This window comes from Anthonomus grandis, chromosome 14, assembly GCF_022605725.1.
Source record: "Anthonomus grandis grandis chromosome 14, icAntGran1.3, whole genome shotgun sequence".
NCBI lineage: Eukaryota > Metazoa > Arthropoda > Insecta > Coleoptera > Curculionidae > Anthonomus > Anthonomus grandis.
In genome coordinates, this window is record NC_065559.1 from 15,738,173 (window position 1) to 15,751,908 (window position 13,736).

Genomic DNA, 13,736 nt, shown 5'->3' on the forward strand with positions numbered 1-13,736 from the left:
CTAATACTTGGGACCCAAGCATCGTCCTAAATTTTGTTAAAAAATTAAACAATGATCATATTACTTTAGAATATCTTACATATAAGTTAGCTATTCTTTTAGCTCTCACTACTGGTCAAAGGGTTCAAACTTTGTCCTGAATTGATACTAAAAATATATTTCAATCAGAAAAAGGTGTAGAAATTAAAATTACAAACAAAATAAAAACTTCTGGTAACAATGCTTTTCAACCTATATTAACTTTACCATTTTATAAAGAGGATATTTTTGTTTGTGTTGCCACTACACTTATATGCTATTTAGGGAAAACTAAAGTTTTTCTATCAAATGATGTCAAATATAGTAAACTTTTGTTAACTTTTAAAAAACTAATTCACACTGCTACAGCCCAAACCATCTCTAGATGGATCAAAAAGCTAATGAAGGAATCTGGAGTAGATATAACAGAATTTACTCCTCACACTACTCGGCATGCTTCAACATTAGCCGCTTTTAAAAAAGGCATTACTTTTGACACCATTCAATCGGCGGCTGGTTGGTCTGCGAATTCAAAAACTTTCGCAGATTTTATAACAGACCCATACAAAATTTATCTTCTTTTGCTCAGGCAGTACTGAGTTCTTAAGTATAAATATATATTTCTTATATATAATATATTCTTCATACAATATAGATTTAAGTAATGATTTATATGATATAAGTTTATTATTACATGTTTTGTTGTTGCAATTAGTTTTTTAGCGTTGTTTCTCTAATACTTAATCTATATTTTCTTGTTGAAATCATGAGTTCATGATATTTCTTACTACCTTACTGGTGAGAGTTTTTAATATACTCTGGGATTTATTTCAAAATGTTGGTTTCTTTAAACATCTACATATATCATTATTAACGAGACGAGGTCAAATATAATTAATAGATTAAACGAACTTACCTAAGTGAAGTTCGATCCTAATTATATTTGACCTCGTCGAAGTAAATAAGTCTCACCCAAAGGTAATCTGTATCCTCACCCAAGAAAAATTATATAAATTTTTCTTCCAACTTCTTTGAAATAAAATAGGTCTTTAAAAAGAATGATATTTCCGTGAAGAGTGCGGGTGACGACAGGGTACTAGAGATGGGCTATGATGGGCGATTTTGCTTTAAAATTTGTGGCGGTTAGTATAGGAATGCGGGGACTACATATATCATTATTTACTTCGACGAGGTCAAATATAATTAGGATCGAACTTCACTTAAGGTAAGTTCGTTTGATCTATTAATATTTTATTACTTATTGAAGTACCTTATGTTCATGTTTTACAATACTGTCTACACTGCTTTCATTGTCGTGTTGAACCTTAGTTTCTCTCAGTTCACAATACGTCAGTGATTTCACAACTGGATCAGTCTTTGGTAAATTTTCCTTATTTAGTGGTTGCACATACCAATGTCTTGTACTAAAAAATACAAAATTCTAAAAAATAAAAATAAAAAACAACTTCTTCAAATACACTCGTACATAGAAACCATTCCACTCTAAATCGACAGTAAATCAGATCAAAACAAGAAATAGGCTAAAAAGAATGCTTGAAAGACAATTTAATACACTTTAATTTGACTATAAATTTCTGAAAACATATTTCGACATCATATATTTAACATAGTGAAATTAATGCATTAAGGGCCGGTATTATAAACTTACCGTGAACTTACTAACTTAAAGTTAACTTGTGGAATAACGTCAGATGTCACAGTTAACTTCAAAATATGGAAGTTATCTTTGGATTTGGTGGCTGGGTCGTCAGTTAAAGTTAACTTTATAAAAAAATCTGGTTTTTTTACATATATGCTGTCAATATTTTTGAATATAACTTAACACTAAAAAGCTTCTATTCCTCGACATATAGACGGCGGTAAAAAACGAAATTATCTCCTCGAGACTACCGGACTGTCAAGCATCTGATATGTCATATAAAATGTCGCCATTTTCACAGTACTTTAACTTGTAGAGGCTTTCTTTGTAGGAGTATATCTAAGGCCAAGCCAAGCCAAAATAAAAACACGAAAAATTGATCTTCTGATAGTAGCACATAACCCTAATAACGTCTCAAATACGAAGAAGACGAAATAACATTTTAATACTTAAGGCTAACTTGATGGTTAAAGTTAGCTTTTGAATAATATTTATAATACCGGCCCTAAGTCAATTAAGCTTTTTTAGTTACTTATTTTATTAGGTATTACGTCACTTATAGCAAAAATCAATTTAGAAATTACTATCTCACACGCTCAAAAATTGAAAAGAAGAAGAAAATAGAGTTATTCATGTCGGTAGTTATATCTACTACCGTTATCCTTGATAATCAAAGTAAAATTAAATTAAATTAAAAATATAAACAATATATACTTATCTTGTAAATCTTCAGTTATATAATACCATCAAAACTCCTTCCTAATTCGAAAATACTTTAAATACTTTTTTTATATGATTTCACAGTTTATTAATGGTTTGACAAACTATTTTCAAAGATAATAAAAAATTCAAAGATTACTTCTTTAAAATTAAAGGGGTGTGATCTTAATGTAAAGATAGAAAATATATGTATGATAGAAAATATATGAATATCAAATATTTTAAATCATTAATTAATTTTGAGAATACCCTGTTCTACCTCTCTCTTAAGCAAAGGAATCCATGTATTATATTAAAATCAACCGAACAAGTCGCTAAGCATTTATCTTCATTTACCATTATAAATGCACTTTCCTTTAGTTTAAGTTATTTTGAAATTGGTTCCTTTGCTAAAATTGGGAACCATTCCAGTTTATTCTATGGTTATTGTCGAATACATGTTGTGTAATTTTGGATTTTTGAAAATCATTGTTTTTTATGTAAGATTTATTTTTTTATTAATTCTTTTTGGTAATGGTCTACAGGTTTCACATATGTAAAATTTGCCACAAGTACAAGGAATTTTATAGATTACATTTTTATTAAATTCAATTCTGTTAATCTTATCAAAAAAACCTGGAATAATTTTTTTTATACAATTTTGAAACTAGAATTTACCATAAACTCATACTAATAGATATCTTAATTTTAATTCTAGTCATCCAATAATGGTAAAAAGAGATGCGGTAAAACGTTTATATGATCGTACGAACATTATTTGTCAATATTTAACAACTGAAAAAGATTTTATTAAAAATATCTTAATAGGTACAAAATAATTATTCCAAAGAATTTTTGCAAAATTACTTTAAAGAGTTTGATAATCCACGTATAAAATTGAATCAACCAATTTTTACAACAAATCTTATTTTAGCATTTATATCTGCAATGTAATCCTTACGATTCTTGCATTATCATGTCATAAAAGTAAATTCATCTCCAATGTAGTCAACATAAGGCACCAGAAATTGCTAAAATCTCCTTTATGTATCTATGGAAGCACATTCTGATGTCATCTGAGAACAGAACAGATCCCCATTGTTCCAACGTCTAAATCAGATGATCCCGTGCAAAATGCAGACTTGCTTGCCGATGAGCTGTACTAGCTTTTGGATCAATCAGAGGTGTTTTTTTTTCCATTGGAGTCCATTTTCAATTCAAGCAATAACTTGGGCTTTTTTTGGTGCAGTAACCATTAAACTAACACACTTGAACACTATTGAAATAATGAAAAACAAATAATATGCAAATTTCGGTTGCAAACGCAATGTTTTTAATATTTAAAAAGTGTGTTATTTTCGTTACAATCAGCACATAAACACGTTTCATTTGTTTAAGGGTTGTTACACATATATAAACAGTAAGCCTTCTTGATAAATTTATACTCACTCACAGTAAAGCATATTTCTTTTTTTGATCTGATTTACTTTATAATCAATAACCAGAAAAAAACTAAATTGTTTCTTCTAAATACTTCCTTTTGTCAATTTTATCTGAAAATCGCCTGATAAAAATTTAAACACACCTTTCCAAATGTTTCCTCAAGATTGGAATTTCATTAACATTGAGAAAATTAAAGTCAATGCGCACCATCAGCGGACCATCGACCACAGGATGAATAGGCGGCACCCGCTCTTCCTTATTAGCTAAGGTTACATGTGAATCATTATACTTTATAATGGAACTACCTTCAGGTTTCTGAATATTGCTTAATGATTTGACCGAAGTCTCGGTCGGATAAGGTTCCAGCAGTGAAGGCGTTCGATTCTGAAAAAAAAAATTGACATGACAATACAGCTATTGTTTTGTAAACAAGAACTGAGAACAAAAAGGTTTCTTTTCTTTTTTTTGTTCTCAGTTCTTGTTTACAAAATAATATATAAAAACTATTTATTCTAAAAAATGCGCAACTTACAATCTAAATTGACGTGTCCAAGCGTTTTTCCGAACACGCCCCCATTTATTTATAAAAATATAAATTTATTTATATTATCGAACTTATTCCAAGTTACAGACTCGCACTGTATAATATTCATAAAATAGTTAATGTTTTATAGTAGGTTGGGAAGTGCGGGAAGACTTTTCTCCACTAATGAAAATGCCAATCTTTTGTTAATGTTATGGTAACATGTTTACATGTAAACATCATAGCTATGTAGTGTTACAGTCTGATGATGATGAGTGAACTCATCGAAATGCATAACTCTTGACAAAAGATTGGTATTTTCATTTGTCTTGAGAAGACTTCCTGTCCTTTCCAACTCGCTAAATTACAGCCACTCCACTTCAAGAATAAACTTCTACTTACAAATTAATGTTTTATGTTACATTTATATATAGCTTTATACAGTTTACATAAAGCTTAGTCTTCGTCTCCATTAAGCTGTGTTTTGGTTAAACAAAGTATTTTTTTTAGATATTTTAATTATTATTAAAATTATATACAATAATATTTTGGAACAAAAAAAAGTTAAGTTTCGAAACATTGGAGATTACTGAGATGTTGAGCTTTTTATTAGAAGACACAAATAATTATTTATAAATATAAACAAATAAATATTTTCTTTTACCTGTAACCTGAATTTGTCATCTGAAGCAACGGGAGATCGTCGATTATAATCACTGGGAATAGTCGGCATGGTTTCATCCTCAACAGACGAACTGGTCCTCTCATAGTCACCATCTACTATTATCACATTCACACCAGCTTTACCTAAAATGTACAACTTTTAACATATTTAACAAATTGAAGTTGTATAAACATAAAGAACAAACATTAAAACATTGACTTGTGATGAGGCAATTTTCACGTTGAAAATAAATTGTTGATTGGAACTTCGTAAGATAGCGATCTACTAACGTAAATGGGCCATTTAGTATTCGACTAAATATATTCAAAATAACCAGTTATTACCTGTAAAGACTGTTTTATAAGATATAAAACTGAACTATTTTTGTAATAAAATTGACCATTCTTGATTAATAGTAAAAATACTTAACGAATCTTAATTTTTTTTAAAGTAATTTCAAATTAGAATAGGTAAAAAAGAAGAATACGTAGTAACCCCGATTATCGAGTCTCACACAAATTTAAAACAAATGAAAGAGCGATGATACGGGCTTGTCTGCTGCTCCCCGCACCCTCTACATTTAGTCTTCGTTTGTGTGTCGAGTCGAACCCATAGCGTGTTTTTTCAAATTATTCATTTACTTTTCGCGGTACTGTGAACTGCAAAAATAGTATGACATTAATATCAATATGGTATTATCAAACATGTACAGTCCCGGCCGGTTGAAAGAGAACGACCTGAACGCATTTCTCGTAACTTTTCGTACCGGTGATGTTTTAAATAATTTGGGTAAAAGAAAAAGTGTGTAAGTATAAAATAAATAAAATTCGTATAATTTTATATTATATAAAATATTAATATTTCGTATAGCCATCTTCACCTATTATAACTTTCTGAAGTCTCCTGCTCATTGAACCTATTAGTTGGCAGCAGAGATCATGAGTTCTACTTCTTCCCAGGTTTCTTGATTTTTCTGCCATAACGCATTCTTATTTTCAGGTATGAAATTCTCCATCGACCTTACCATGCTACCCCATATGTTTTCTATAGGATTTAAATCGGGACTCTTCGCCGGCCATTCTAGCTTTTCGACATTGTTTTCGGTAAACCACTCGCGAACAATATTTGCTGTGTGTACAGGAGCGTTGTCCTGCTGAAAAACGAATCCCTCAGGTTACATTTCTCTGGCACTTTGTATCAATCCTCCTTCAAGCACTTCACAATAACGATCTGCTGTGAATCGGCCATCAATTTTCCAGCAGATTCCGGGTCCTCTGTGGCTGATCCAAGCCCATATATTTACGGAAAAATGCCCACTTCTTCTTCTGGGTGACACAAATCTTTCGTCATATCTTGAACTCGTCGAAGGTCTGTATACTTCAACTTTACCGTTGTAATTACTTTGGAACATCTTTTCATCACTAAATAAAGGGTGATTCAAATTGAGTTTCCACATTACAATTTTTTTTTTTTTGAAACGCTACTGAATTTGTCAACGGCAACGTGACATTTCTAACGTCAAAATATAAACAAAACAGTCATGGAGCAATATACGACCGAACAACGTGTTAAAATTATCCAAGCCTATTATGAAAACGGCCGATCAAGGAAAAATACATTTCGTGCTTTACGTGAATTTTTTTGGCGCACAAAATCGGCCTTGTGAGAAGACAATTTGGAATTTGGTACAAAAATGCGAGCAAACTGGATCCGTCGCTAACATCAAAACTCCTAGGCTTGCTCGTAGAGGTCGGTCGGAACACAATATTTCTATTGTTGCCGAAAGTGTGAACGAAAATCCAAGAACATCAATTCGTCATCGATCGCAGCAACTGGACCTTACATATTCCACTATACAGCGGATTTTAACAAAAGATTTGCAGTTACACCCATACAGAGTCCAAATAACGCAGGAATTGAAGCCTAGGGACCATCAACAGCGCCGTGTATTTGCCGAATGGATAAGAGAACAAGGGGCAAATTTTCCAATGAAAATAATCTTTAGCGATGAGGCACATTTTCACCTTGGGGGCTTCGTAAATACTCACAATTGCCGTATTTGGGGATTAGAAAATCCAAGACAGATTGTTGAAGTAAAAATGCATCCTCAAAAGGTGATGTTTGGTGTGCCTTTTGGTCCGGAGGCGTAATTGGTCCATTTTTCTTCGAGGATCATGCGGAGAACGCTGTTACGGTTAATGGCGTTCGCTATCGGAACATCTTAACAGAATTTTTTGGAAGATATGGACATCGAAGATCTCTGGTTTCAACAGGACGGTGCCACCTGTCACACATCAGGAGAAACGATCCAAGTGCTGCGCGGCAAGTTTCCAGGTCGCGTTATTTCACGTAACGGTGATATCAATTGGCCGCCGCGATCCTGTGATTTAACTCCCTTAGATTATTTTCTATGGGGGTATCTTAAGAGCAAAGTCTACAAGAATAACCCGAACACCATTGCGGAGCTGAAACAAGAGATTAGACGCGAAATTACCAACATAGGTCCTGATTTGTGCCACAGAGTAGTCGAAAATTTCTCCAAACGGATTACGTCATGCCACATGAGCCGCGGCGGTCATTTACATGATGTCATCTTTCATACATAATTGTAATTAACTACCTTCAAGGGGAAAATAAATATTTTTCTATAATTTTCAATTTCTTCTTTTTTTTTTTTAAATTTTTAATGTGGAAGCTCAATTTGAATCACCCTTTATATCTATTTCCCAATAACCCATCGGAAAGCGATTAAACTGTTGGCATATCTGCAACCGGGCTTCTTTATTAGTTTCGGTTAACTCAATCTGGTTGCTGGCTGTCCGACATCTCAGATTGCTTGCAACTTATCTTTTTCAGGCAGTTCTAACACTTGCTGGGAATGCTGTGGTAGACACGGCTTCAACGGCGGATTTAAATGGATTTTCTCGGCAATAATCAACCAGTCGTTGATCTTGTTGGTCCGAAGTAATTTTTATATTCCCCCCTCGATGTAGGTTTTCCAAACTATCGGTTTCTTCAAATTTGCGTTTTAACTTGAAAATGGTGTTTTTGGATATACCAAATTCATCAGCCAGTCGAGAAATGGACCAACCATTTTCTAATTTGGCGATGATGCGGTGCTTAACGGAATCACTTAAACGAGGCATAATCAACACTGTAATAACTCTTTGGAACCACGAAAAGGACTAAATAAATTAAGCCCACTTACCCTGGTATTTATAAAAAGGGCTGGAACCAGGTATTACGTATTAATAATACAATATCATAAAAAAGTATTGTAAATTTTGGAAAATGATCGAGGGTAATTCCCTAAATTTATTTATTTTAAGTACAGGTAGCTAATCCTCTTTAAAAGTGCCTCGGTGCTCTTATTTCATTACATTTATAATAATACTAACACAATACTGGCCATTCAAGTCATTTATAGGTAGTAGGTGTACCTGACTTATATTACCTAATAAACAAAATTTGTTTGTGCCTGTAATCCAACATCGTAGCCCGAAAGTCGCCTATCTTGTAGCACAGATGACACAGAACAATTATTTGTTTAATAGGATTACTGATATACTGATAAACCCATATTGGTTTTGAAATAATATCCGCTTAGCGTAATTTATCTGCGAGTCGACCCAGCGCGACGTTGCCAGCGCCGTGCGCCCGGTACGAAAAGTTACGAGAAACGCGTTCAGGTCGTTCTCTTTCAACCGGCCGGGCCTGTACGTTTTTGTTGACGTACTTGGTACGTTTTTGGTAACATACTGTGACGATATTGTAAACACCTAGAAACTAGCTAATTCTTAACAAGAAAGGGATGTTCGAGTTGAACAAAAACAAGGCTGGAGATATCATCCCTACCAACGTCCGCAGCACAGGTCCAACAAAAAAACCCTAGAGGACAAAACAAAAGAAAGCATCAAGGGATCGACTTCTATCCAGGAGAACGAAAAAGTATTGTCAAAGACATCAGTAGAGGTTTAAAAGGTGATAAATATTCTGGCCGATTATCTTTATGTTTAGAACAATGACACACAATTACCAGTGATAAACTTGTTTTTTCCCATATTCAGGGTTATAAATTACCTTCTATAAGAATTCCAAATCTTTTTTTTTTTTAAATTGTACTTGGTATCCTTTAGAAGTGGTCTCTATAAAAACTTCACTTAAAGAACTTTTAAAAACTGGAGCTATAAATAAAGTAAAATTTTAAAGATCAACATACTTTAAAGATAATTTTAGTGCCTAAACCAGATAGGAGCCATAGATTAATCTTAAATCTTGTTCCGTTTCGATTATCAATTATCTTGATTCTTTTTCCAAACTCTCATGAGACTTTACCTTCATAAAAAGCCGAAAGTCGGGCATATTTTTATGTAACACGTAGTTTCTTTTAATCGTTCTTTAAGATTTCACCATGTGTACACTAACTAACGACAAAAACTTAAGATACGGCCTTTTTATTGTCGATTTTCTGTGGAAACTATACTAAGGATGATCTGGTGATCTTACCTAAGTGTGAATACTCTAAAAAAGAGTATTCTTAGTTTTTAACAAAATTTCGACAATCGTTTTTTTAATGACAAATCTTAAAATTTACTTTTTTTAAAAATTATGCCATAGAGGGCGCCACCAGCAACATTTAAATTTTTCTTTTTTAAACGCCGTAACTTTAAATTTATTTCGAAAACGGATAATCGAAGCGAAATTCTTGAAGTGTACCTTTTTAAAGCAAAACTGTTCGCACGATGCATATTTTAAATAAAAAATTAAGTAATGCCAATGTTAAAAAAGTTTCTTTCTAAGATCTTTTCTAATGACTGATATTTAACTAAAGTTGTTTTTCCTAAACCAATTATTTTTAAGACAAATAAGCTCTACAAGAATAGATCCAGTCTTGGTTTGTGTTTAAGTGTAAAACAAAAAAACATACGGCTTAATTTTTTTAAATTTTATACCCCTAATAAAGGGCTTAGAAGATGAATTCTATCGTATCCCATCTGATGGAAAATGAAACTAAAAATTCTATATTTCTTTGTACCTTTACCACCTTTTCCTCCCTTGGCACCACCTTTCCCACCACCCTTTCCACCCTCCGAGTCGCGTTTCGGCGTAAATAGTTTCCTCAGTGTGTCGCTTTTCTTTTTGTCTGCTATAGATTTGTGGTCGTCGACTTTTATCAGACTATCGTTTCCTGAAGTGTTTTTGAAAGATAAATCAGTTTCACTATCTGAATCGTAGATCCTCTGCACCTACATTGTACATAGATTATTATTTAAAAAAAATAAAATAAACATATATTACCTCAGAAAGTGAATTACTGGTGCCGCTGTTCCTCTTTTTGCGTCCAGCAGTTTTTTTTGTCCTAATGTCACTATCGCTCGACTCACTCGTGGATACGATGGGCTTACTTTTAATTGATTGTCCTTTTCGTCTAGTTGGTGAGGTGTTTTCTTTTAGTTTTTCTGATTTTCGACGAATGGAAGGATCCCATTCACTTCTTAAAGGTATGAAAAAATACAATATAGTCCTAAGTCATGAACAAGAAAATTGAAGAAACCAATAAATAATGAAATAATTTACCTATCTGAGGGTTTATCTTGAAAAAGAGCTTTCACAGAACTTTTATTCTTTTGGCTCCACTCCTCATCTAAATCGTGTTTTGATTTTTTTGATTCCATTGATAAGCGTGGTGATTTGGAAGATTTTTTCTTGATAGGTGAAGCATTATGTTGCATTACATCTTTATCAAATTCCTAAAATATTTAAAATATTAAATAACCTTTCCGTATGTATTTCCGAATTTCACTTTTATAGTTTATAATCAATAAAGCACACAGGTAAAAATAATTTCATTAAAAAAAACTATCTTAAAATGGAAGTAAGCTAAAGACTTTATTTATTGTTTCACTGGTGGCCTAATATCTTAAAGCTTTACTAAACTACATGAACTTTAATATTTTTATGCATAAATCAGAATCGCTTAATCATGTTTGTATGGTCTTTAATTATTTCTCTATATTGTGGAATAGTGATATTATAATTATGACGTGTCGCTTGAATAGCAACAAACGAGTTGCTTTTCCAGTCTCTTTTTTAAGTTATATTAATTAATAGTTTAATACAAAACCGCTACTAGTTTCTCTACGTGAGCTTTAGTACCTTAAAATAATATATTTAACCGACAAAATCCAATTAATTTTCAGTTAAAGTTAAGTTACCGTTAATTAACTTTAAAACATTGTAAAATATGCTTCTACCAGTGATTTTATTGAGGTAATTAACATAAGCAATATTAAAATCGCGGACAAGAAGTAGCAGCATGTTGCACTGGTAAGCATGGCAAATAAATAGAATCCTTCCAAGGCAAAAAAAGTATAAACATGACGCTTATTAATAAACTCAATTAATGCAAACAGTCAGCGAGAAATCTAAATATTCGCGTATTTGGTGTACCATATAAAGAGAAAAAGAAATTCGAATTCTTTCAATGCTCAATAAAAGAATGAACTAGATATGTACCACGGCCATATTATAAAAACATTTTATCGAGGTAAATAAAAAAAGCGCCCAGAGATAAGTAGCCTGTAGTACTGTAATATTAATAGTCTCTTATCACACAAATCTGTTTCACCCAAAAGTAGTGGAACGATCTTAAATTGCCGCGAATATACGAACTCTCATTCAATTCCGGGAGTAATATCCACAAACCATACTAATACTACTGATTAGTGCTGAGACACCATAATTCCCTATATAAATAGAAATAGTATTATTAATAATTAACATTAGATCCGTGTCAAAGCAAGTTGCTGTTCGGCTAATCGTTCAACCTAAAATTATGTTTTAATTAATCATTTATACAGTGTGTGTAACCCTTTTGTAGTAAGCAAAAGTTTTTTAAAAAGAAGTTTGCCGGCCTGTGTATTTAATTCGGGAATCACATCGGTGACGCAAGAGCGGGCATACCGCGCGACATCTCTGGTGATATGTCGAATGTTAGTAAATCTTTCAGAACAATGGTCTAGTTGATATATAAGAAGCTCTCGATGCTAGGTCAGTTCAAGTATGAATGTTGGCGCCACTTTTAAATGGATATGAAGGTAATCTAAAAATGTATGAAAGAAGAATCCTCCTACGAGTAATATGTGTCTATAGAACAGTGTCGTCGGAATCTGTAACAGTTTACGATGGTATTATTCCCATAGAACTTTAAATCAAAGAGAAGACTCGCAAAGAGATTAAGAAAACCCAAATATATGTCCTAGGAGAACTGAAAACAAGAAAATTATAAATTCAAAAACAAGAGCGTAAAAACACACTTGACACATGGCAAAGAAACTAGGGCAACCAGGCAGATAAAGCACAATGGACGCGCAGACAAATCAGGGCATAGCTCAACAGAAATCATGGAGAAAATACGTTTAACATGATCCAATCTCTGACGGGACACGGTTACCTCATGACACATATCCAAAGAATCGGCAAAAGGCAGGCAGATACATGCATGAACGAAAACGAAAGCAACACTCCAAAATATACTCTGACTGTGCTCGCTTTGCGAGAGAATGAATAGCGTGAAGCATCAAAATTAGTGGAGAAAATGTCAATTTGAGGAGATATGAAAAACGCTTCAAATGGCATGCTCTGAAACATGCACTGAATTAGAAAAGAATGATTTCCGAATTATTCTTTAAAATTTGTAGCTATTTTTCTTTAACTACAGATCAACAATTATCCATAATCTTTATTAAACTTAAAATTTTCAACAAACCCTATTTCAAAGAATAGCAAGAATAACCATTTTAACTCTCAAAACAAACATTAAAAACTAAGAAAAATAACAAAATAAGGCAGCTCTTGGATAATAGTTTACGTAGAGTCGGAGTAAAGTGGGAATACACCATAGGGATGTAAGAAAGAATATACATTTTTTTTTATGATCTTCGAGATTCTCAAAACAATGGTACTCTATTTGCTACTTTTTGTTTTATTCTCATAGAAGAAATCTTTTTTTTATTTTAAAATAGGGTGCGACGAATGCGTCAAGTTTCAATTTTTAATCAAGTAATCACGGAAAATTAGTTTTCATTCCATTTTATGACTTAAATCTTTTACACGCCTATTTAAACTGTCCAAACCATTAATTTGGGCATTTAATTGGCACTAAGTCACATAAATAAACACATTCAATTAATAAAACTAGCATAGAGGGCTTTGATTTCTTGAACGCATTTATAGCACCCTATTTCAAAATTAAAAAAAAAAAAAATTCTATGAGTATAAAACAAAAAGTAGAAAATACAGTATCATTGTTGTCAGAATATTATTTTTTATCGAAATACGTAATAATATACCAAGTGTCCCATTTAAAAGAAGAAAGTTAGTGTCACTTCCTGTTAAACCGGAAGTGATGGAAAACCATAGAATATACCAAAAGATGCTCTTATAACTATTCTGTTGATATACCAAATTTCATTTGTTTTTGAAACGAAAATCTTGAAAAGTAACAATGTTATTTAGTGTTCCCTTTTTTCTGTGTCACCTGGTATAGTGTTATATATTTTTAAAAAGGAAAAAAATGAAGTGGAGTTTTCTATTTGAAAATATACAGAGTAATCCATTTAAAAAAAAAGGTTATTTTGTATCCCAAAATCCTAAATTATTACACTCAAACTTATTGTAACAAAATTATTACAATCAAAAGCATTTTTAACTTTTTCAATGTCAAATTT

The 13,736-nt window shown here is 32.4% G+C and overlaps 1 protein-coding gene across 6 annotated transcripts in view; it reads right to left on the minus strand.

Annotated features, from left to right (window-relative positions):
- Window positions 1-13,736, minus strand: part of LOC126744529 (AF4/FMR2 family member lilli) — a 343,999-nt gene that overhangs the window by 38,793 nt on the left and 291,470 nt on the right. For 5 of the 6 annotated variants that reach the window (XM_050451971.1, XM_050451970.1, XM_050451966.1 and 2 more), the window contains 6 exons: window positions 10,585-10,757; window positions 10,306-10,501; window positions 10,043-10,253; window positions 5,008-5,150; window positions 3,963-4,204; window positions 1,289-1,442 (listed from right to left, as the gene is read on the minus strand). In XM_050451971.1, coding sequence (XP_050307928.1) covers window positions 1,289-1,442; window positions 3,963-4,204; window positions 5,008-5,150; window positions 10,043-10,253; window positions 10,306-10,501; window positions 10,585-10,757 — 1,119 coding nt within the window. The remainder of the gene's footprint in view (window positions 1-1,288; window positions 1,443-3,962; window positions 4,205-5,007; window positions 5,151-10,042; window positions 10,254-10,305; window positions 10,502-10,584; window positions 10,758-13,736) is intronic. The other variant, XM_050451967.1, reaches the window with a different exon arrangement.